Source organism: Abramis brama, assembly GCF_963993115.1.
Source record: "Abramis brama genome assembly, chromosome: 15".
Taxonomy (NCBI): domain Eukaryota; kingdom Metazoa; phylum Chordata; class Actinopteri; order Cypriniformes; family Leuciscidae; genus Abramis; species Abramis brama.
The window spans coordinates 26,182,186-26,208,621 of record NC_139977.1 but is presented as its reverse complement, the minus strand read 5'-3'; the positions used below and the strand labels follow the sequence as shown (position 1 = coordinate 26,208,621).

Genomic DNA, 26,436 nt, shown 5'->3' with positions numbered 1-26,436 from the left:
GAAAACGCTTGTGCTGTTTAATATTTTTCGTGGATACATTTTTTCATGATACCTTAATGAACAGAAAGTTCAAAAGAACAGCATTTATTTGAAATAGAAATCTTTTGTAACATTCTAAATATTAATACTGTCACTTTTGATTAATTGAATGCATCCTTGCGGAACCAAACTTTTGAATGGAAGCATAAGCGGCACATAACAATCAATACATAAAAATCTCACTTTAATAGAACATCTATGAAAAGCCAATTACGGGAAATGTCACAGAGAGTGACCACGTCGAATCGTTCACTCTCACAGGTGACATATCTGGCTGCGACAGACTCACCTTCTCTCTGTTGCTGAGGGATGATGGGAGGCGGCTGGGGAAAAGCCTGGCTGATCTGTCCATATGCAGCGGGGAAGGCTGCTGAGACACACACACACACGCCAATGTGTCAGATAACCCCACACACACACTTCACACCTCTTATTCCAGCACACGTAGACAGTGCATGCACTTTTTATTAACTTTGAAGCAGGAAAATCACAAACAGCCTCCTTTTGAGTGACAGACCTGCATATTGTTGGACTCCAGCGTAGGCCTGCTGTAGGGGGTCTGCTGCAGTGGGACTCTGAGCTGTGGAGAGAGAGAGAGAGAGAGAGACGAGAGCCGGGGTCACTGAGTGCGTTTGAGTGTGTTCGGGCAGAGCTGTGCGCCGGGAATGAGCTTACCTCACTTCCCTCCCCCTCACCATTCACCCACAAACAATTAAGCCGTGGCGCTCGCGCGGGACCCTGCCAAGCTTCTCCGCTGCCCGAGATTTGGAAAGACAGCCGGAGAGTGTATGGAGGACAATATAGATCTACAGCTCTACACGGGACATCAATCAGCTGAGAGCTTTCACAGTAATAAAGGCAATTCAGCCCCGGCCTGCGACGCTCCTGTTCTAAACACTGATACACATACTTACAGCCTGGTAACTTAACGCTGCTAAAACACTAACAGGTAAATACTGCAACATCCAAGCTCTGGATTGTGAGTTCGGAGCTCATTTGATGGACTTGTGAGTAACTCTTTCCCCGCCATTTTCCTTACATTTATGAGGGTATGTTTACACGACATTGTTATACTAAAAACTTTGCTTTTTTGCGTAAACAACAACGTTGTCAAAACGGTCCCTTTTCACATGGATCTGCGAAAATGACTAAAAACGCTGTATTATGCTGCCAGGCCAGTAGTTGGCGATGTCACTTTGTAAAGAAAAACTACGCGCATATAGACTGAACACGTAATACAAACTGCACACAACCTCACGGTTTTCAAAATTTTTCGTTTTTGTTGTTTACACTGGGAGACGATACCCATTTTCAAAAGCTTGCATTTTCAGGCCCCCAAAATGGCGTTGTCATGTAAATGAACTGCCAAAATGCATGAAAAGTTTTCTGTTTTTAGTTGAAAACGGTGTTGTTTAAACGACCCCTGAGACACTTCCCTGCCATTGACAGATTTTTTTCCCGTTTTTCTTTACGTGTTTTCACTGTTATACGGTAGAGGGCGCTATTACGCATCTTCTGAAAAAGCAGAGAATCTCAGTGTCAACACAGTAATTAAAACACTGCTTATGCACATTGTATTTTTGGGGAAAAAATTCAATTTTATCAGCTTTTTGTTCAAAATGTTGCTTTTTTAAATTAAACTTACACACATTCAAGTGTTGATAAAAAAAAAAAAAAGATTGCATGGTGCTAGAACAAAATGTTTTTTTTTTTAAAGCAGAGTCTCAGTACTTTGTTTTGATATATTGCATGTTCAGATATTCATACAACAAAATATTCTGGGGGCCTTTACTCTTGTGAACATTTTTAAAAATGTTGGCAGTGGCTGGTAACTTCTTTTTTAAAATGCTGGTGGGGAAAGAGTTAAAAGTAAGGAGAATTCAGCCAAAAATGAGCATCCTCTCATCATTTACTCACTCTCATGTTCCAAATAAGTATGAATATAAAAGAAAATGAACACGGCCTAGATTTTCAGTGAATTGCTATGCTCTGGAAAACCTGATTCTGATTGGTAAATTGCATCATTAAGACGTCATATATTTCCTAATATTCACCATTGTCCATGGCAATGCTATATGTCAGACCGCTTATCTGGGTAGTTGAAAGTAATGCAACTTTCACATCTCTCGTATCACACTGTAGACTTACACACTCTTGTTTTATACAAATGCAACACCATTGTGTATTTTAATCATTTAATGTAGTGAAAATGACCTCAGAGAACTTCAGTATTAATATTACTGTAATATTGCAATGTTTGTTTTGTTGCTAGGCTGATTTTCACTGAATGGACTTTTTTGTGGAAATGGAAGCTTTATGGATAATATACAGGTAATATTATAAAACAATTTTTGCGTTACATACATGTCACTATATTCTTTTGTTTAATGAAACAGCATGAACAACATGAAAGTGAGGATGATGATGAAATAAAAAAATGTTCTTTGGAGAACTATCCCTTTAAGGGGACCACGGTTCAATGATAGTTGTTGGTCCTGTGGTTTTATGGGCATAGCGGTTTTTTTATTTAGTATTTGAGTAGAAATGTATGTAGGTGAATATGAATTCTTTTGGTGCACATAAATTAAAATCATTAAACAAACTTTTTTAAAACTTTTTTTTATAGCATTTTACTTCTTACATCAAATATTTTGAATAAGTTTCCTCCAATTGGAAAGGACACCACATTTTTAAGCCATTTTAGAGCATATACAAACTAAATATGTATGTAAATATTAATTATTTATGAATTTATTTATATATTTTATTTTAGATATATATGGCCTTTTTGTATAAAAAAAAGCGTGAACAACATGAGGGTGAGAAAAAAAACGATATAATTAGCAATTATGAACTATCCCTTTAAAGGGGACACAGTTCAATGGGGGTTGTTTTGTCGTGGTAACTAAAATGTGTAGGACCGAACTCCAGAAGGTGTGAGCTAACACCACCGTGCCCTTGAGTGAGTCACTTTAAATGAAAGCGTCTGCCAAATACAAAGCATGCACATATAACTATAGCCACACTACAACAACAACAAGTCACTCTACAAAGCTGACGACACCAAACAAACATGAAGAAACTACTCACGTCTTTCACTCCCTCTGTCTACCGTAAACTGTATGCACACACACACCAAACACACACAGTAATACGACACTAACGTTTGAGGGAGTTCTATACCTTCTGAGAGAGACGACAGGAAGCAGCTTCCCTGAACCCCAAAACAACTTCTCTGTGCCACGCCAAGGCCGCCCTTCTCCGAGTCTTCCCTAAACACCACTTCCTGCAAAACTGGGATACAGCCGGGAGACAGGCATTTGCTTTTCTCTGTGGCACTGGACATGAATACCACTCCACAACACACACAGACTCGCACTGTGACAGCTGACAGCCGACCGCTGGCCGTTTCACAACTCCACATGCACTTTTCAGATAAAGTAGCTTCGAGAAACATTTAATAACATGTTTTTGTGTTTAATAAAAGACTGCAGAGTCATCAAATAGAAGAACACTTATATTCCTAAACACATAAGTAAAATGCTTTATGTGCAAACATAAAACTTGATTATACTGCAAGAAATACTGTGATTCACAAAACCAGAGCTGACATTAATCGTCAGAAAAGGATGATGAAAAATGTTAGTGTTATACTTAGTCATGTATTTTACTGTTGCAAAAAGTAACCATAAAGTTTGCCTATGGAGTTTCAACGGTTCAACGCTATTAAAATCCGGCAAAATTCTGCTGTATATCTGTGGATGAGAGTGTGTAGTACCTGGGTAAGGATGGATTCCATTGGTGAACATGGCCTCCGCTGGGGCCTGTCCGTTGGCCTGAGGAGGAGGCAGCCCTGTGAAACCGTTCACACTGATTGGAGATGGAATGCTGGTCACCGTGGGAGCCGTGATGCCAGGGGGCGTGCTTCCACCTGGGGGCGGGGCCAAGGAGAGGAGACAATATTTGAAATATTCATAATAAATACATAATGGCTTTGCTGGGAATAGAGAGTTTTTAAGAATATTTAGGCAAAATATATGTAGGTAAATATTGCTTTTGATTATATGTATTGTTGTATTGGTGCATAATACATAAATAAAATGTGTTATTTTTTTGTGTTTAATTAGTGGAAAACACACCCTTATTATTTTACATTTTAATTCCAACACAAGTTTTATTTTTGCATTTTACATTTATTTATTCTTCATTTCATTACGATGATGATTCCACTGATTGGAAATGCCTGAAGCTCAATCAGATTTAAGTTTTAAATAAATATAATAATAATTAATCATGTATTATTTATATAATAAATTAGTTTCAATTTTACTGAACAGAGCATGCTCTTATAAACCATCTCATCTGTTACCAAACACGAAAAAAAATATTTTTTTTTACAATGACTAAAGAAGGGAAAAATACATAAATGATAGCCAGGAATAATTAAAAGACTTAAAGGAAAAGTTCACCCAAAAATGAAAATTCTGTCATCATTTACTCACTCTCTATTCATTCACCCTGTATGACTTTCTTTCTTCTGCTGAACACCAAAGAAGATCTTTTGAAGAATTGATGGACACCATTGACTTCCACAGTATGGGAAAAAAATAAAAATACAATGGAAGTCAATGGGGTCCATCAACTGTCTGGTTACCAATATTCTTCAAAATATCTTCTTTTGTGTTCAACAGAAGAAAGAAACTCGTACAGGTTTGGAACAACATGAGGGTGAGTAAAGAATGACAGAATTTTCATTTTTGGGTGAACTACCCCTTTAAGACCTGTTCACACCAAGGGTGATAAATATAACAATAAAGATATAGATCTAAAAATCGTTCTAAACATAAAAGAATAGCAGAGTCAATACCACAACTATGACAGCTGCGCAGAGAAACAATATCAATGAAATCACTTCACAACGATTTTTTTTCCAGCTGATGAACGATGAAAACATTGACAGTCAATCAGAACCCACCAGACTTTAAAGAGCTCGATTTAAAGCAACAGACATAACTAGAAACAGAATGATTCGTCTGCTGGTGTGGACACTATTATAGTTATGGTTATAGTTATTGTTTTTGGTGTGAATGGGCCTTTAGTCTGGGAAAGTCTGTGTGTGTGTGTTTCCTCACCTGATGTTGGGGTCATGGGAGCCCCAGGGAGGCCGTTGATGGTGGCCATGTGTTGCATCTGTGCGGCAGCAAAAGCCGCCATAGGGCTGAGATATCCTCCCTGACCCACTGATGCCATCAGCGCTGCCTGCTGCTGAACCTGATGGAGAAAAGCCCACACACACACGCTACTTTAACTATATGTAAGATAACATAATCATATAATGATAAAAGCAATGTGTATAACAAGACTTTAGAGTCGACAGATTTTTCCACTGAGATGCTGCAGTTCTGTTGGAAATAGTTTATAATGAGAGAGAGAGAGAGAGAGAGAGAGAGAGAGAGAGAGAGAGAGAGAGAGAGCTCTTGCCTGTGCATAGGCACCGTACGCTCCAAACTGCAGGGCCATCGGATTGAAGATGCCCATCTGACCGGCCATCTGCTGCATGCGTCGAATGGTCCGTTCCTTATCTGTGTCTGCAAACTTCACCACCAGGCTGGAAGAAGCGCCCTGAAACACACACACACACACACACACACCAATTGAGGATGCGTTGTGCCTTAAACGTGCTAATGATACAAAAGTGCATGATCAGATGTGCTGGCACTCACAGGCATAGTTTGGCTGCCGTGTAAAGCACTAATAGCGGCCTGAGCTTCTGCATGAGTGGAATACTTCACAAACGCACATCCTGAAGAGAGAAAAACAGTCAAAAACACCCTCTTCAACATTTACAGACACTTCTAGACCAACATATTTTATTTTTGGGAGTTTCTCAACCTGGGTCCTGGGACAAGAAGCCATTTTTTGAACTCCAAAGATATTTTTGTATTACATATTATTAGTATTTTATATTATGTATAAATTAAAAAACAACAAAAAACTATATGCAGACATTTTAGTTTTTTTTAACAGACCTTTAAAAGTGAATATGTGACCCTGGATCACAAAACCAGTCTCAAGTCGCACGGGTATATTTGTGGCAATAGCCAACAATACATTGTATGGGTCAAAATTATCGATTTTTCTTTTATGCCAAAAATCATTAGGCTATTAATTAAAGATCATGTTCCATGAAGATATTTTGTAAATTTCCTACTGTAAATATATAAAACATTTATTTTTGTGAGTGAATGCAGCACAATCGCCAACATAAATGTAGAACTTTAAAGGCGATTTTCTCAATGTTTCGATTTTTTTTGCACCCTCAGATTCCAGATTTTCAAATAGTTGTATATTGGCCAAATATTGTCCTATCCTAACAAACCATACATCAATGGAAAGCTTATTTATTCAGCTTTCATGTGATGTATAAATCTTCATAAAATTGCTCCATGTGACTGGTTTTGTGGTCCAGGGTCACATATATTCTTACAAATGCTTGTGTGTAAATATACATATAAAATATTATATATTGTGGCAGTGAATCATTTCAATATGGAAAATCCATGGCATTTACAGTATATGATAAAAATATAATAATTTAGCCATGATACCATATCACAAAAGCTATAGGAATAGCTTAATGTAAGTAGTTAATAATTTTTTTATTATTATTATTATTTAAAAAAAATACAAAACATTTTCTTTTGGGAGCAGGTTTAGGTTAATCTACAATAATTTAATAATATTTGTATTATTATTAAAAAAACAGTAGAAGTCTATGGTATGTCACTGTTTAACTAGATAAATGTATGTGTATTGCATGTTTACTCACTGCCGTATCCAGTTCAATTCCCTCTGCACCCTATAAATATGTGCCTTTTTATTTTAACTCTGTGCCTTGTCTTGAGTTTAAAACATGCAGCAGTGACACATTATATATATATATATATAGAGCGAGAGAGAGAGAGAGAGAGAGAGAGAGAGAGAGAGAAAGAGAATTGGACTGAACCCAATAACCTTTGCTGTTTCCGTCAGGACCTCTGAGAATGGTGCACTCCTCAATGCATCCGAAGGACTCAAAAAGGCGCCGCACGTCGTCCTCACATTGCTGCTTATTCAGCATGCCAACAAAAAGTTTTCTGTCTTCTGAAACAAACACAAAGAATTCGTTACATATTATACAGGACAACAACTACAGTACATCTATCTGATGTCTTGCTGCTCATTTCAATAAATCCACACGGCCCCTTATTCTAGTTTTACTTTATTTTGCATTTTCCTCAGCATTTGCAATCATTTCAGAGCATTTTATTATTAAAGATGGTAGAATCTTATAATACAAAAAAGCTAAGTACCGTATGCAAACAAAAAAGCAATTCAAAAATGCAATAAAAAAAAATGCAGCAAAAACGTATTAAAAGTCCTAAAATAAATAGAAGCTCTTCAAACACCTTCACTCAATCAATCCCTTTTTTATCCACCTAATATATCTTTTCTGTGTTTAAATCCAGCAATCCACTAAGAAACTTGTTGGTGCTACCGTCTAATGAAATGAGTTTATGAACGAGATATCTGTGGAGAACCTTTCGTCTAGTCGATTCTGCCACCTCAGGAGTCCTTGTTTATTGTTTGTGCTTTTATTTATCAGATTATGTAGACATTATTGAATTACACATCAGCGTGAGGAGAACAAAAGCCGTATTGTTTCAGGGTTTTATTAGGCTGTAATTGCAGTGTCAATGCTGCATGTTTTAAACTCAAGACAAGGCACAGAGTTAAAAAACAAGGCACATATTTAGGGTGCAGAGGGAATTGAACTGGATACTGGATACATTTATCTTGCTATATAAACAGTGACATACCATAGACCTCTACTGTTTTTTTAACAAAGAATCTAAATATAAAAGTATAATTAAATTATTATATATTAACCCGAAACATGCTCCCCAAAAAAAATGTTTAGCATAAAAAAACAAAAAAAACATTAATATTAATATTAATATTGTTTTAATATATCTCTCAGACCCTTTGTGTAGTGCATTCATGTAATCACAAGAAAATGTGCTTTAAGCAACTAAACGTTCTGTTTAATAATGCTAGTGGGTTTGCATAGGTAAACTTTCTTATATCATTACACATGAAAGTGTATGTGTAATGTATGTGTGTGTGTAAGTATGATGGATGGTGCAGCAGAGATATTAATGAGCACTATTGTGTGTGTTCATGTGTTTGTCCACGCCCTGGTGCTCACTAACATGCTCTGACAGGGTGCCCTTGCCCAGTCAACAAGACTAATCTCCAGTCCAGAATGTTTACAAGTGCGCTGCGCATATGCGGAATAAGACCAGCACACACACTACATAGGCAATCACAGGCTAAATCAAAGGTATAAAGGTAAAACAAATAATAAACAAAATGTGTGCATTTTACAAATCTAAAGTTTATTATATTTATAAATAAAATAAAAGTTTAGCCTATGATAAGCACTTAACTCAAATAAGTATTAAATAGGGATGCACCGATATGAACATTTTGGCCGATACCGATAACCGATATATTGGCCGATAAATCTAAATCCAAATTTGTATATAATTTTAACCTGGTTACAAAAATAGTCTCACCATTAAAAGCCATGTCCCAAGCACACAATTATAATGTTCTCATTATAATTTTATATAGTCTATATGACAGACTTGCGCTGCACATGTTGCACTGAACCATATTTTCCTTTTTTAAGAGATTCCAATCATATTTCACGCAATTCAAAACCATCATGGCGAACAGTGCGCATCTGAAGTGTCTCAACTGAAGGAAACAATCCATTATTTATCGGCCAATTTTTCTTATTGGGCCGATAACATTAAAAATGAACATATACAGGCCGATGCCGATATGGTGGCCGATATATATCGTGCATCCCTAGTATTAAATAATAAAATAAATAACTAGAGAACTGGCTTGAAAATGCCATCTCATGAAATTTGTACAATGAACATTTGTTCATATTCGACATACAATGATGGATCGTTCAATTCTTTACAATTTAAAGGTACACTGTGTTATTTCATCAGTCAATCGTGGATGTCTGATGATTGAAATCTCTGCGCATTGCCCCCTATAGGAGGCTCCCTGTATTGCCTATTCCAGGATACAGAATTTGAAGAAAAAAAAGGCCTTCTTCCCCTTGGACAACAAATGAAATCAGCAGTCTGATACCCAAAATATGTAAAAAAAAAAGAAAGAAAAAAAGACACGCTCTCGTGGCAATTCACACGTATTTTACGAGGTGGCTAATTTGTATGAATTCATACGACCTCACTTGTACGAATTCATGCGATTTTTGCTAAATCGTACATATTTTACGAGTTGCCCAATTCGTATGAATTCGTACAAATAACCTACCCCTGATCCCGCCCCTAAACCTAACCATCACTGGGGTTTAGACAAATCGTACGAATTCGTATGAATTGGTCGTGAAATAGCGTTGGATTATCCCAGCTAATAGGGAACATTCTCAGAACTTTGGCTAACGTTCTGGCAAGGTTCTCTAAAAGTTATAAACAAACGTTTTTAGTAACGTTAATAGAATGTTTGTTCAAAATGATCTGGTCTTTAATAATGTTCTCAAAATGTTAGCACAAAAAAATACAACATTCATGGAATGTTTTTTTTCTGAAATGCTTTAACTGGGCATTTGTTCATAGAACATTCAAAAGTAACATTCCCAAAATGTTTGCAGAATTCTAAAATGGAATGCTCCCTAAACACTTGTATAAAAACATTTTTAAAAGATTTTAAAAACTGGACATTTTGATTGTCGAGAAATAACGTTTTCAATGGGAATGTTAGCAAAACATTCATAGAATATATTTTTTGTTAGCTGGGATGCTCGATTTTCATTTAAATAAACATGTCCTACGTGTAAATCACACTGTGCAAATTTCCAGATAATAGTGAGATGGTGTGGAAAAAAGCTATTTTGTTTAGAAGAACAAGTCTTTCGTTTAGTGTCTCTAACCAGTGTCACCAACTGTTTCTTTTCATTCTCTCTGATATCCATCCTTATTTCGCTCTTATGACCACTCCTGCCTTCTCTTTAACTCTCTTTCAAGTCTCTTTCTGTCTCTCACTTCCTTTCCTTGTCTTTCCCACTTTGACCTTTAGCGCTCCCTCTCCATCCCGGCGTTTCACTTTAAATGACTAGTGAATGGATCGGTTGGGGACGGCACATCAGTTTTGCCAGTGGAATCAGAGGGCTTTGCAGGGACATATATTGCGTTTTTACAGGGCTAACAGGGGGATAAATTCAGCTGTCCATCACCATGAAGACAATTGATCTGTCGAGTGAGAGTAAAGGAAGACACTCTCAATTAGAGAAAGGAACGCATGGCATGAAATGAAAGGAGAGACTGTGAATGAAGGAGAGGTGCCTCTATGTGTATGTCTCGTTCTCTCTGTGGGTCTATCAATCTTGGTTATCTGGAAAACCTGACCCAAAAAGGAGGAAAAGACGAGCTCTCTCTTACCAAACTACTTCCACTCTGTCTGTAAGTGACGCACAGACACTGTCAATGCACAGAAACTCAATCTCACACTCCCATGAACACAAACACACACACTTAAAAATAAAAGCTTAAAAAAACGTCTCGGTTACGTATGTAACCCCCACGTTACGTCGAACGTGACCGACTGAAAGGGAACACGCTTTACAGTCGGATGACATAAAGCAGAACATTTTAAATTCTATAAATATTTTAAGCTAATATGATATAGGATTTAAAAAAAAATGTTTTTATGATGTCATAGGGGAAATGTAAGTTCTTGTTATGTCATAAGATACCCTTTTGAAGTTCTTATGATGTCATAAAGGAACTTTTAAAGTTCTTACATTGTAAAAATAAAAAATAAATTCAAAGTAAATAAAACAGTAAGTTTTACAAGAAAATACTATTTCAGTCTTTCTATTTCAAAATGACATATTTGATTAAACGTTACTTGCCATTGCTTTTTTTTATTATTTATGCATAAATTACAAAAATTATGAAATTTACTAGCAATTTCTAAATGAAAAATTTTCAAAGTAAATGATACACTATTTTTTTTCAGCGTATATATGATGTCATAGGAGAACCTTTTTAAGTTCTTATGATGTCATAGGAGAGCCTTTTTAAGTTATTATGATGTCATAGGAGAACCCTTTTAAGTTCTTATGATGTCATAGGAGAGAATTTTTAAGTTCTTATGATGTCATAGGAGAACCTTTTTAAGTTCTTATGATGTCATAGGAGAGCCTTTTTAAGTTCTTATGATGTCATAGGAGAGAATTTTTAAGTTCTTATGATGTCATAGGAGAGCCTTTTTAAGTTCTTATGATGTCATAGGAGAGAATTTTTAAGTTCTTATGATGTCATAGGAGAGCCTTTTTAAGTTCTTATGATGTCATAGGAAAACCTTTTTAAGTTCTTATGATGTCATAGGAGAGCCTTTTTAAGTTCCTATGATGTCATAGGAAAACCTTTTTAAGGTCTTATGATGTCATGAGAGAACCTTTTTAAGTTCTTATGATGTCATGGGAGAGAATTTTTAAGTTCTTATGATGTCATAGGATAACCTTTTTAAGTTCTTATGATGTCATAGGAGAGAATTTTGAAGTTCCTTTGATGTTCTTATGAGTTCTAGTCACTTGATATCTAGTCTCTAGTCAACCTATAATATAACATAAAGAACTCATTAATAAACTCATAACAAATTAAAGTATTCTATTATTAATGTATTTGTATTAAAAACATTATTTCGTGTGATAATATTTCTATACCCACAGTCATTGAAAAATGCTAACAAAAATACATTGCCACGATAATCAAAATGATCAAATTTATTTTAAAAATAGTTTTCTGATAATTGATATCTTATTATATTAATTTTAACACCGATAATTCTTCTCTCACTGAATGTGTATTTCCCATCACACCACAAAATATTTGTAGTATTATTTTGTGTGCTTCAAAATAATTCATTTTAAATGGCATAAGAGGAAATAACATCATTTGAGTTTTGAGGAGCCATAAATAAAATTACTAAGATTAAATATGATAAAACATATATTTGAACCTATGTTTCAAATATACATTATACAAATATACACCTAATTTTTAAGAACCTATAAAATTCAACAAACTGTCGACATTTTTTACTCTTTCCTACAACAGTGCATGTCTATACAAAAGTGTCTGTGTGTGCATCAAAAACTGTAAAACTCAGGAAAGTGTTCCTCCCCGCACCTCCGTGGAGGGCAACAATCCGACAAAAGGAGTGACGACACTTATGTAAGGCGTGTGAGGGCCGGCCCAAGATCCTCTGGGGCCTTGTATGACTGTCAGGTCTCATCGAGATGCGTCATTATATGTGACTCTTAAGAAGGGGACATCTACCGGTAATGGTGACACTGATGTAGTGTGACATGAAGGTGGGGAGAGAAATAGAAAAGGAAGAAGAAAAAAGAGGAGTGGAAATCTACCTCCCCTGCTCTCACTGTCAGCTGGCTTCACCTGGATTGGCCTGTTCATCTGTGCAACACAAAGAGAAGAACGAGGGAGGGGGAAAGACAGGACAGACAGAAAGAAGGGGAAAAGACAAGAGAAGACATTAGATTCGTAGCACAAAACTATTTTAGCGAAGTGTTCACATTTGCAGTTAGTATCAGTTCATCACTTGTGTCCATATATCATTGGATGAAATGCCCAAAACACAAAAAGCTACCAGTAAGTGTTTTGTGAGCTTAATATGTTAATTCAAAATGAATCATAAACTTATTCTTTTAAAAAGATTATTTCATGTGATGGTTTTTACATACCCATAGTCATTGAAAATACTAAAAGATATAAATATTTTGCCATAAAAACTAAAATAATCAAATGCATATTAGAACGTTTTCTAATAATTTATTTCTTAATAACAATTCTTCTTTCCATGAATTTAGATTTTACCATTACCATTTGCCTCGAAATAATTCATTGTGAATCACATAATGAAGAGGAAGTGACACAATTTGAGTTTTGAGGAGCCAAGTTCAAAGTTGTTCAGTTCTATGCTCATTTAATATTCATAAATTGTTGTTCTTTTATGCTTGGCGCAATTTCTCAAGGATAACATATCCACCCTGGCAAATCTCATTTATTTTAAACTTCTATTAATAGAAAAGTAGTTTGAATGCTTTAAAAAGAAGAAAGAAGGTGAGCTGCAGCAATTTTGGTTTGAAATGTTCCTCCCAACACAGAATATCTCAAAATATAATTTATCTTGAGATGGTGTGAAGCAATTCATTAACTATATAAAAATATTCTTTGTCTGAGAGAATAATGGACTTAAAAAATTCACCATAACAACTGGAAAAGGCAAATGTTTCATAGACTGACTTATTTTTACTGCTTTCCAACAGTAAAAGCCAGAGACACAGAGCAATGCAGAACGAAATATTAAAAGAAACGCATGCCACACTCAGCACAATACACCTCATTTATATAAGCACATTTGCATACGCCTGTGTTTATGTGTATGAATGGCACCGGGATGCAAATGTGTGTATCTGTGTGTGTGAGATCTCACTAAAAGACGTTCACAATCATAAAGTGTTTCGTTCTGCTTCCTTCACTCGTGGCAGATTCCCGACTGACTCTGGCTCAATAATACATGTAAGCCATGGAACGGTCTGCGGCAATCAATTTTTAATAATGCCAATTGTCACGCTGCCAGCGGGAAGGAGACGAGAGGAGAGGAGCGGACCCGTGCGCTGTGGCGGATCCTGGCATGATGGCGTCAGCGCTCTCTGGGGAGACACAGGGCTCTGCCCCCCAAAATAAGACACAGACTCCACTTCTCTATCGCTCACCCGCAGCAGTTTACTCACTATCTGCTTCACGCGCCACTTTAGATGAAAATGAGTTGTGACGTAGTGGGTAACTTTTAATGAGCAGCTCCCTGTGCTTCACTTCCGTGCCTCCTCTCACTTCTGTCTGCTGCATTGAAACAAAAAGGACAAAAAGTCTCTGGCTGCTAAAAGCCAAAAATAGAGGAAGCATAATGGCGCCGTACAGTACAGGACAAGTCAGATTTATCAAATCACAAAATAAAATGTTCCTTGGATCCTGATCCACTCGTATGAAAGTGCAATTTTACTCGGTTTAATAAAAAAAGACACCACCGAGCCATGTGATCACGATTCATTTTAGCTCATTATTTTTTTATTCTATCATTGTGGCATTTCATTTTTCAATAAAACAGTGATGATGGAAATATAAATGTCGTTTTTATTACTATTTTGTTCAGTAAAGCAGCTTTCATTCTTTAACAGAAAAAAGTGACAAAAAATGCATTTAATGTTTTTCCACAGCGGTTTTACATAGCCTGCATTAACTTCACTGCTAATATTATTGACTCCTTTATCGTGTTTCCCCTCATTTTTAAACTTACTTTGGACAAAAAACATCTTCTAAATTAATAAATGTGTTGTTTCCCTTTACTTAACATTATTAATAGTGAAAATTTGATAACAATAAGCATAAAAATTATATTTTTGTGATGGCAAAGCTGAATTTTCAGCATCATTAGTCCAGTCGTCAGTGCCATATGCTGCTGAAGAAACATTTCTTATTATTATGAATCACGATAACAGCTGTGCTGTTTAATATTTTTGTGGAAACCGATTCATTTTTTTCAGGATTATTTGATAAAAAGATCAAAATGTAATTATTTGAAATAAAAATCTTTTCTATCAATACATTTAACTGACCCCAAACTTTTGAAAAGGTATTGTACATTTAAGAAATGAAGGATAATGAATGAATGAATGAGAAAAGGAAAGCAAGGAGACACAACAAACCTCTGAAAGAAAGTATAAAAGTTGCGTGTGCATTTCTGTGCTCCTTGCTTTTGCATATTAATGATAAACTAATTTAATAGCCTGCAATGCCAATTATACCACCAATTATGTTTATTAAAATCATCTTTCAACTGCATATTTTACTGGACTCAAAATGACTCGTTTACAACATAAAATACCCACAGTGCACCTGGTCAGCGCACCTGTGGCGTCCTGGCTCCGGTCCAGATCAACGGCTCTGGGGTTTCTCACTTCATAAAGTTCACTTCATTTTTTCAGACCTGATCACTCGCTCCTTATTTTTCTCCATCCCCAGCATCCTCCTCTTTTATTGGCAGTAAAGCCTGGCTAATGTTTTTAATGTGTTTTGATGCATTATTTATTTTGCCATGGCTGCTGATAGTGAGGGCGGAGGGAATAGTGAAAAGAGAGAGAGGGAGATTCGGACATAGATCGGGGAGCAGAGCAAGGTCACAGACACACACACACACACACACACACACACACACACACACACACACAGTCTCGGTATCCCAGCAGGCCTCTACTCCACATACATTTTAATGTTTCCCTCCCAACGGCACAAATGGACTCTGCTATGTGTGCTAATTGCGTTTCCCCAAGCAGAATCTCACCACACTCATACAAGTGTTTCTCTCACACACACGGAAAACACACACACACACACACACACACACACACACACACACACACACACACACACACATGCTAGTAAGTTTTTGCAAGCTTAAATATGTTTGTTCTTTTTAAAAGATTTCTACATAAAGTCATCAAAATTATTTTACAAATGAAAACGCTTAATATGTTAATTAAAAATTAATAAATAAAAAATGTATATTTATATTAAATATTATTACAAATATTTAAAAAAAGATGTAAAAAAATATATATATTAATTCAAAATGAATCAAAGTTATTCTATTAAAATATCATTTATATGTGATGATTTGTATGTTTTACATCTCATACAGATTCTATTACATATTAGAAAGCTTAAATGTTCTATCAAGAATATTATTTATATTATATTAAAAATTATTAAAATATTATTAATGTGTTGATTTTTACATGCCCATACAATCATCAAAATGTTATTTTACAAATTAAAAAAGCTTAAATATGTTACTTCAAAATGAACCATAAAGTTATTCTATTAAAATATGATTTATTTAACATTATTAAAATATTATTAATATGTGATGATTTTGACATGTCCATACAGTCATCAAAGTTATTTTACAAAAAAAAAATGAAATATGCAAATTCAAAATTAAACAAAGTTATTCTATTAAAAATATGAGTTATACGTATTTTTAATATTATTAAAATCGGATTAATATGTGATTATTTTTACATGTCCATAAAGTCACCGAGACTTTTTTTTTACAAATGAAAAAAATCTTAAATGTTCATTCAAAAGTAATCAAAGTTATTCTGTTAAAAATATAATTTATATTCAGATTAAATATTATTGAAAATATTATAATAGTAACAAAAATCCATTGCCATGATAATCAAAATAAACAAATGTGTCAAAAAGCTTTCTAAAACTAATTAGATATTAATATTTGGAGAGCGTTTCTCACACACAGATGCCGTTTCTGCATCCCGACAGGGAAACACGAAATGCCCTCACATTCCCAGGGTGAATCTGACGTTCATGTGGAATGAGATCTTGTGCACATTAAAACTGAACGTGATGGCATGTCATAAAACTGAGCTGAATGAAACATAATGTGGCATTTGGAGACATTTGTCATTGTGCTGCGCCACAGGCTTCCACATTACTTCCGAACTGTGATTTCAAAGGCCCCTAGAGGACTTTCATCCGCCACAGCTAGATGGCAGCATTGAGCAGGACAGTGTTTATCCTCTCTGAGCTCCACATCACATATTCTGAGAGGGCAAAACCTTTTACACAAAGGAACGGCCTCCCGCACACATACGCACAAACACAAGCGCGCGAATCCACTCACATACACACTAAATCACTCAGAATTCCACAAAATTACCTCTTCTTTATAAACAGGCCATAGCAGCACAAAAACACTTTTATCTCTCTTTCTCTCTCCGTACCTCACCTCACCAGAAACCTTCTGTCTCCATCTGTACAGACCTCGCCGTCCGTATCTCCGCCACTGAGCCACAGCATGGCACGGCCTTATGGTGATGTAACTCTCTGGCACACACACACACACACACACACACACGCTGGGCTAAACGGCCACAGAAACGTACGTGTGGGTGTCACGTCTGCGCTGAGGGAGTATCTTCCACCACGGGGTGCTTTTTTCCTCCTGTTAGCCCATCTAAAGCGCTCCAGAAAGCTACACACCACCTGCATGTCCAATTCTGCATTATATCGCTGCGTCTGATGCTCAAATGGATGTACAGTAATATAGACGGAGACGCTCTCTGTATGGTTTAGAAAGATAAAGTCTTAGCGTGTTTTGGCACCTTGTTAGCCACATTGACCCCATTGACTTTCATTGTATGTATAATAAAAAACTAAGATGATTTTCAAAATATCTTCTTTTGTATTCCACTGAAGAAAGAAAGACAGGTTTGGAAATGATGACAGAATCAATATTTTTGGGTGAACCACCCCCTTTAAGGCAACTGGTGTTTATGAAGCTTAACTGGTAAGCGACATGAAAATAGAAATAGCAAAACCAACTTTGGTTATGTAAAATATCCTATCTGACCCTTTCTTGCTGTGTTTAGATGAATGGAAAGCATGCAATGAATAATCTATCACTTTTCCTCTGCTCTCCCGGCGAAAAATAAGTATGATGAATATCACAGCCTTTATATTCAAATACTAAAGGCTTGGCTGTCTGCAAAATACTGTTACAGTGAGCTTTTAAAAAGCCAGGCTTTTAAATTACAGTCACGTCGCGAGAGCAGAGAGCAAACTTTTCTACAAACTAAGGCAGAAAAAATTCAAAGTTCATTCTCACAGTAGGAACAATAATATTCCTTTCATTTCGCCACAAAGGGATGAGCGAGCTCTTTCTGGGTTTGTGGAGGAGGAGGTAATTCTTGAAGGATGAGATACCCTGCCTTTGTTGTGCCGGGCTCAGATTGCATTGAGAGTCATTCAAAACACGAGAGCCAGCAAACAAATACTAAATAAAAAAATAAAGATAAATTATAAATCTGAAGTCTTGCACAGAGTACACCGCAGAGTAGCAGACCTCTCTAAGAATGACAAGGTTTCAATACAGCGGGCTCCAAAAGGCTGAGACCACAGAAAATCAGGGATTTTTTTTTTTTGTCATATTAACCTTATTTTGGATGAAAGTGTCTGCTAAATGAATACATTTAAATGAAAAATAAACAGAGTTTTAATTTTTGATTTTGAGATATCCTGTAAAATAATAATATATATATATACTGTACATATATATATATATATATATATATATATACAAAACCAAATTTATATAGAATAAAAATGCAGAAATACATTATACAGCATTTATATTTTAAACAAGAATTTTTATTTATATATGTGTATACATATAATTATTATTATTATATAATGTATAATATATTAAATATGAAAATATATTGTAAATTTATAACATGGTCTGTCTGAATATGTGATTCTGATTGGCTATATAAATATAAATTGGGTTTAGAAAGTTTAATCTAACTTATTAAAATTAAAAAAGTCAGTTTAATCACTGTTCTATTAATGCGCTGTTTTCATTGATGCTCACACACGTCACTCACACACAGAAACATTGTTATCAACGTTGCCCTGTGACTTTTGTTACTAAAATAGCTTTCCTACATTATATTACTCAGCAACGAAGGGGTTACATCGCTGGTTTTGAAGTAATTAAACTAACAGCTTCATGTTAATAGAGAGAGATGCTGAGCAGACACAGGTAATTCACACACGCATCTCTCATCTCTCTTGATAATGAATTCAAATAAATGCTATAATTCATTCATTCAGATAAATGTAATCTTAAGCACTACTTTATCTCTTTGTCTGATTCAAACGCTAGATCTAACAAGCTGTAACTGACAAAAATAAACATAAATTTTACCCTTACGGTCAAATATTACGCCGCAAACATCAGTAACAGCTTTAAGTTGTCAATTCTGGAAATGACCATGGTATAAGCGGGATAACATGACTAACTATGCATCAAATGCTTTAAATGCGCTCCACGTCGTGCATTAAATTAGTTTAATGCACAGCTAACCGTGGATTGTCCCCTTACATATTGAACATTTAAATAGCTCTCTCTATATATACATGTGTATATATATATATATATATATATATATATATATATATATATATACCCACTAACACACACATCTCTATCTCTTCAATGAGGAAAGTAATCTGTTGGGAACACGTACAGCAACCTCCACTCAAAAACATAATTTCCACTTGGCACTCTCCAAATGTAACTTCCTGCTTCTTCCAGGAACCTCTCCTTCCCATTCAGCACAGCCTTATTTCACCCAGAGCACTAGGGGCATCTGCTCAAATTTGGATTTCACTGAATTATTAAACCACCACATTGCCTATAACTCACACTCATTTTCTTTCCCTCTCTCTCTCTCTCTCTCTCCCTCCCTCACTGCAGCATGTCCTGAGGTAAGTCTTTAAAGCGCCGGAGTCCCGTGGCGCCTTGTAACCTTCCCAAACGACACGGATGGCTGCCTCTTTAAACCCCTGCCACCGTCCTCCTCTTCTCCAGGCGCCCGGGACGCCCGTAAAAACCCTGCGCGTTTTACACCTCCCGCAAAAGTGCTTTGCACCTCGAGAGCTTCCGAAGGGTTTCATTTAATGATCCAGGAGTGTAAAATAGCGCATGCTTTGGAGGCACGTCTATAAATTGTGTCAAATGAAAATGAGACAACTTTACCGGAGGGGGGAGACAGGAAAGTGCTCTTTCAGGGCCCGACCCGGTGTGAATCTGCACAGAAACTTTACCATAACAGGTGCTTTCTGAAGCGCCTGGATAATTAAGCAGGAAAGACAACGAGATTTGCGCACTTTATTGTGAAAATGACTAGGAACTTAAACGTAATGTCATGCAATGAAAGACATCAGCAAATCGAACCAAAAAAGAATCTGCCGTCTGCCTGTGAAATATTGACATTCAAGGTTTTTTTTTTCTCCTCTAATCTTTTTAGTTCTGTTTCTTTAGTCAGTATCTGTGTCAATTTTTTCCTTTTTAGTTTGAATGTCATTAAAAATGACACAAAACAGCATTCCCAACTGATTTAATTTATACAGTGACATTTAACAGAATATTTGTTGGGAAATAATGTAGGGCAGGATTTTATGCACCAGGATTTGATTGGATTATGAAATATGTTAGGCTTTAACATTATTGGTAAATATTATTCATCCCCGCTCATGAGGCCTTGGTTACATCAGCAAAAAAAGGTTATGAAAACCTTTTTTCTCACTAAATCATGCACAATAAGACCAAATATATTATTTAGACTGTAAATAATGGCATATCAATCTAACATTGTTCTCTTGTTTATGAATAAGCTGTATTTAAGTGATTTCACTTTGTATTTTTTTCTTTAAAGTTCCTTTAATATTGTTCTTGTGCTTCAGACCCCTAATTTCCCCCGTGCAGTAAAGTAACAGAGTTTTATTTCCCTATTTATAAAGTGCAACAGGAACTTGAGGTGAGACACGCTCTAATGGGAATAAAGCTGAAACTGGATTTGAAACGAGAGATCTTTCACCTTTGCCTGTGAGGCTGTCTGAAAGTGAATAATGCCTATTTGATTTGTATCCTGTGACATGATAATATATAAACTCAACTTTGAAACACGAACACACGTTTTTATTATAGACCTCAACCTAATGTATTACAGACCTCAACCTAATGTTTTACTGATGCTATTGGAAGTTTTACACAGCAACAACACATACAGAAAGAATTTCAAGTTAATAAGCTCATTTATTTTTCAAACTTAATTATGCACAATTATATGGTTAATTGATTCTGTTTTGATTTTTTTGTTGACCAATATGCAAATATTACACATATTAGTAACAGACAGTGCTGGGTAGTAACTGATTACATGTAATCTGGATTATGTAATTAGATTCCAAAAATTATACTTGAAATTAGATTATATTAGATTTTAAATTAATAATCAGACTATAGTTAGATTTTTATTAATTTCATGATTACTTAATATTCTCAAAATTCATAATTTATTGATTATTTTTTTAAATCTTTTTAATGGTCCTTTCTAAAATAGCACATTGCTTATGTATGTTCAGAAAGGCTTCCAGTTTTCGGGGGCCACACATCATAACAAATAAAAGATTAATTTTTAATGGTTTAATTAATTTCTACATTTTCATCAATTTATGAACATCAACATCAGTTTGGGAAACCGTGATTTAAACGTACAGTATGGAATTTTTCGCCACTAGGGGTCGCTAACCTCTTTACAATAACAAAGGCGTAGTTTGATGACGCAACACATGCTAAGAATTATGGATGTTGTCGTCAACGTCAAGCCGGCCGATCTAATAATGTTTATGGATGACTGAATACATCGATGCTTTTATCATGACTGTGATATGAAGCAGTTCAGGATTGCTAAGAGACAGCTATCAGCTCCACACGCGACGCGAGCTCCCGCGGATATAAAAGGAATACGGACATTTCATTCTACCGAACTACACGCAGAATTACTACTCACAGGTCAGTTTATTAGACAAATTAAACTTGTGAGGTAACGCAGCGCTGTTTCACCTGGTCTAACATTACACTAGCACACTAAACTGCATTTGAATGTGTTGAAAAGTATGTGTTAGTTTGTCTGTATGAGACTAGCAGTAAGCTAGATCAACATTAGAATAACATACAGATCATATTCTAACATTTTATCATTGTTGAACTATATAACATTGATTAGTTTTATGTAAATGTGCTCACCTGTTTAATAAGTACATGTAGGAGCGGTCGAAGTCTCGGACGTGGAGCTCTCGTTTATATACTGTCTATGGGAGCTCTCGGCATCTCGAAAACACCGCGCTGATATTGATTCTCGTTTTAGTTCTCCTTTTTTATCCAAAGTCTGCTTGCCATGGTCCGTAATGTTTGAACGAAACAACAACAGCGTGCAAATAGACATTGCGAACTCCATAGGCGGAACCAGGGACAACGCGGATATGACGCCATTGACTGCGACAAAACGGAAATAAAGAAACGTGCCGTGTCTAAAAATTAAATTAAAATTTCTCCTGGTTTGAAAGTTGTTGGAAACAGTCGGGATAATGTAAGTACACAACTAAAAAAAATATATAACGTAGATATAGTGATTTTTGCTAATTTTAAAGCAAAAAAGTTACATATTGTGCCTTTAATGTAATGTTTAATGCACTTAATTTTGTTGTTACTTTTTCAACGTTTTTTTTTTTCTCTTTGTACTTTTATATATTGTATCCTATTAAAATCTAAAGGCTAAAAGTAATCTGAAAGTAATCCAAAAGTAGTCAGATTATATTACCTAAAATGTGTAATGTAATAGATTACATTACTTATTACAGTTTTCATCATTTAATTTGTATTCAGTAATGGACTACAATTTGTAAGTAATCTACCAACTGGTAACAGATTAACTGTCAATTAATAACATAAACTTTCAACTTTTTCTACCTTTTTTAGTAACAGCACCGACCTCTTGCTCTCTCTCTTCCGATCCAAGTGTTTCTCCAAGCGTGTGTATCAGAGTGTGTGTGTGATGAGCTCATTAAAGTTGGGCCTAATCCATTAGAGAGGCAGATTACACATCACAAACACACACTCGCTCTCCCATCACTGCATAATTACACATATGAAAGCAATAAACAGCTGCAATAAGCTGCCTCCGGTCATTATGATAGTGACGATAAAAAGAGAACATTTATTTGACAACACGGGGAAAGAGACAGACGTAGAGAAAAAGAAAGAATATGTCCCTCTTATTACATTACACCTCCTCCCGCTCTCTCAGTAATGCAAAGCTTTGCGGTGTGTAGCGTAAAGCCTTGGTTGCAAATAAATCCTGCATTCTCTCAGAGAAGAAAACATAAATCACAGCACAACACCCCCTGCCTTCCTTGTATTTGCTTTTACTTATCTAATGAATAAAAAATGAAAAACAAGCCCAAAAAACTGTCAAATTGGGGACTCTCTCTCTATCCTCCTCCTCCTCTTTTTGCATTTCCCACTTTCTTTTTGTCCTCTCACTACCAAGACACAAAAGTGAAGCCCTAAGTGTACATGCATAATTGCCTAGGGATTATTTATGAGCTTCATACTACTAGGCCACTTGTGGTGTCTTGCTTTTTATATACTCTTTTCTTTCTCTTTCTAAATGCCCTTTGACTCTTTTCTGCAACCTTCTTCAAAATGAAATCAAATGCACAGTTAGACTGGCGGGCCATTTCCTTTCCTCGAAGTAAATTTAAAAAAAAATAATAAGTAATAAATTAAAAATAAAATAAAATTTGCAATGTAGAAGTCATGTGACAAGTCAATAAAATTTACAAATACATACAAAAATTAAAAGTCCAATGTAGGAGTCATGTGAAGAGTCAATAAAATAAAATAAATAAAAATAGCAAAGTAGAAGTCATGTAAAAAAGAAAGAAATAAAACAAATCAGAAGCCAGATAAATATAATAGATGTAAATAAATAAAGTGCATTTTGTTGACGCATGCAAAACGTCAAAAATATATTTTATATAAAAAAAATGTGGGGACGAGTCTGATACTGGCTTGCTATTGTGACCGTGGTTAAGTGAAACTGACTAAGTAACCACTTAAAACCAGTGACTTGCTCACTTCTGCCGTTAGACATAAATGGGTCAAAAGTGGATCATGTGACCCATCAAACCTTGCTGTAAAGGAATAAGAGAGGTTGGGATGGAGTGAAAGCCACCATCTGACCTTGTATTCTCTTTCCAGTGTTGAAAAAGTCAAACGGGTGGAGGATGGGTGGAAACAGAGTTGTAGAAAAGAAAGAATGGGAAAGTGAGGGAATCGCGGCACAACTACTGCAAACGCGACGGATGACCACAGTCTTATAGAAAGTTGTCAGGACATCACAAGCCACCTCTTCTCTCCTCGTACCGCGTGTGACGCATAAGCATTTTTCTGAGAGAGAGAGAGAGAGAGAGAGAGAGAGAGAGAGAGGCCACGGCAAACCCAGTCCTCAGGGACTATTTAGCGCTCCTACAGCAGTAAGCAATCATTACAGCAAAGAACTGCCTCGCTTTAAATGGAGTTAAACACACAGACTGGAGCAGATCATCACCCACACCAACACATACACACAACAACAATACATGCTCTTTCAATATTCTGACATGCCCAGGCATGAACACACACACACACACACACTGGAGGGTCTTACCATCATCAGACACCCAGTAACTTGATTAAAAATATATTAAACCCAGAAATTAAAAATCTGTCATTATTTACCTGTATGACTTTTTATCTTCTGTGGAACACAGAAGAAGACTGTAATGGTTCATGCTTTCTATTTAATTCATGTAATGTTAGCTTCAAAAAGGGACACAAAAGCATACATATATCTACCAATTCATTATAAAGATGATTTGAAATGGACATTATTACAACTCTCATAAAGTGCCAAGGAAAGCTGGGTTTCAATGAACTTGTTTCATGGCACTAGTTATATTTTCTAGTTGTGAGCTTGCACTCTGAATTAAATACGATGAGAGAGAAAGTTTGAGCAATGAGCATCACAAAATGTCTCCTATGAGCAGTTTTAAATTTTTTTTTTTATCACTCACAGAGTAATAATAAAAAAGTATACAGTACATACAGTACTCTGAAAAAAAATACATATGTTTTTGAAAAGACAAAAGAAAATAAATTAATACTTTAATTCAGCAAGGATGTATTAAATTGATCAAATAGTGACAGTAAAGACATTTACAATGTTCCAAAACTTTCTATTCATCAAAGAATCCTGAAAAAATTTATAATGGTTTCCACAAAACTTACCAACCCTAAACTTTTAAACCACATATGCCTATTTCATTACATTAGAGTAGTTATTTGAAAGTGACAGATTTGAAAGCAAATTTGGGCTGGAAACACAGATCACACCAGCCGTGTATGTGTGTGTGTGTGTGTGTGACGGCTGACTGACGTCACATGCTCACTCTCGGAATCTCAGACTCCATCTGTGCTCATTAGAATAGACTCTTGTGCAGATGTGCCCCCATCCGCTCCCTAACAATAAACTCAATAAACTCACATGTACATTATTAGACTATTGCTTTCCAATGAATGCACTTGCTATCTCTTTCTCTCGCTGAATCAGTCAAGCACCTACCGGCTCCTCTAAACACACACACACACAGCTGTCATTCATGTGACTAACACCAGAGTGGCGACATTCGCAGGAAAAGGTCAGCAAAGCCCTTCATGATGAGTGCAGAGCACAGCCCGGGTTATTTTGATTCAGTCTCCGAGGGTTTGCGACATCCATCCTCTTCCCATGATCACAGATGTTAGCATGTGTGTACACCTAGCGAAGCTAATCTTATTAGCACCTCGGAGGATTCTCGGTAGCGAAGGCGACAACCTCTAAGGCTTTAAGTGTGACAGCTGGAAGACCTGCCAAAAGTGAAGTGAAACGGATAGATTCCCAATTTAATCCTCTGCATTGATTAAAACCTTTTCAAATCAGCACCAGACCCAAATCCCTCGGAGAACCAGGAACCAGAAATGTTTCAGTTACAATCAGGGATAAGAGAACTGTGGGAGATGGGAATTATAGTGTGGTACTGATTTACAGACAATGCCATTAAAACACAATGTGCCAAAGTTTGATGAAAGTCCAGCAGCAGCAATAAACTGCCTTTGCATGAGCCTTTGGCTGAACAAGACTGTCTGCTTAGTAATGTGCTCTACGGGCATTGGAAGAGGTAGTTAAACTATATAATCACCTAAACTAGATAAATGTCACGGCAATTACAGAAACACGGTGATGTTAATGCTAAATTTACTGATCTTCTGATGCCGATCATTGTTTGGGGTTAATACTTGTTTTTAAAAAAAGAAATTAATACTTTTATTCAGCAAGAATGCCTTCAGTTGAAACGGTTTCTATTTTTCTGCGACGTCACGGCACAAAGTGTGGCAAATTATAATCTCAGGTACTGTTTATGTGCTTTATTTATTGTTAAAAGCGTGTAATGTGACTGAATATCATTAGTGCTCTCAGCTTTGTAGCTGTAAAAGCAACATTGGATAATTCACCTCAGATCTTGAAATTAAACAAATGGAAACAAGAACGTTCAAACTGTGAACAAACAAGTGGATTCTTTGACAAAGATTGTTTTAGTAACTCAGTAGCCTATGTACTTTTAATAATGTTTAAATGGTGTAATATTTGTGAATTTGATTATGTAGCCTAATTATCCATTTTCTTGCGATTGCCGTCAAGATTACTCTCTGGTGCTGTGC

The 26,436-nt window shown here is 35.9% G+C and overlaps 1 protein-coding gene across 6 annotated transcripts in view; it reads right to left on the bottom strand.

Moving 5' to 3' along the window:
* The window catches only part of celf4 (CUGBP, Elav-like family member 4), an 89,684-nt gene that overhangs the window by 7,168 nt on the left and 56,080 nt on the right, over positions 1–26,436 (bottom strand). For 2 of the 6 annotated variants that reach the window (XM_084136880.1, XM_084136877.1), the window contains exons 3-11: positions 12,554–12,602; positions 7,054–7,182; positions 5,763–5,842; positions 5,521–5,661; positions 5,172–5,310; positions 3,818–3,970; positions 3,223–3,333; positions 557–619; positions 329–406 (exon numbers count right to left, since the gene is read on the bottom strand). In XM_084136880.1, the coding sequence (XP_083993006.1) occupies positions 329–406; positions 557–619; positions 3,223–3,333; positions 3,818–3,970; positions 5,172–5,310; positions 5,521–5,661; positions 5,763–5,842; positions 7,054–7,182; positions 12,554–12,602 (943 nt within the window). Of the gene's footprint in view, positions 1–328; positions 410–556; positions 620–3,222; positions 3,334–3,817; positions 3,971–5,171; positions 5,311–5,520; positions 5,662–5,762; positions 5,843–7,053; positions 7,183–12,553; positions 12,603–26,436 lie in introns of all 6 variants that reach the window. The other 4 variants (XM_084136876.1, XM_084136879.1, XM_084136878.1 and 1 more) reach the window with 2 other exon arrangements.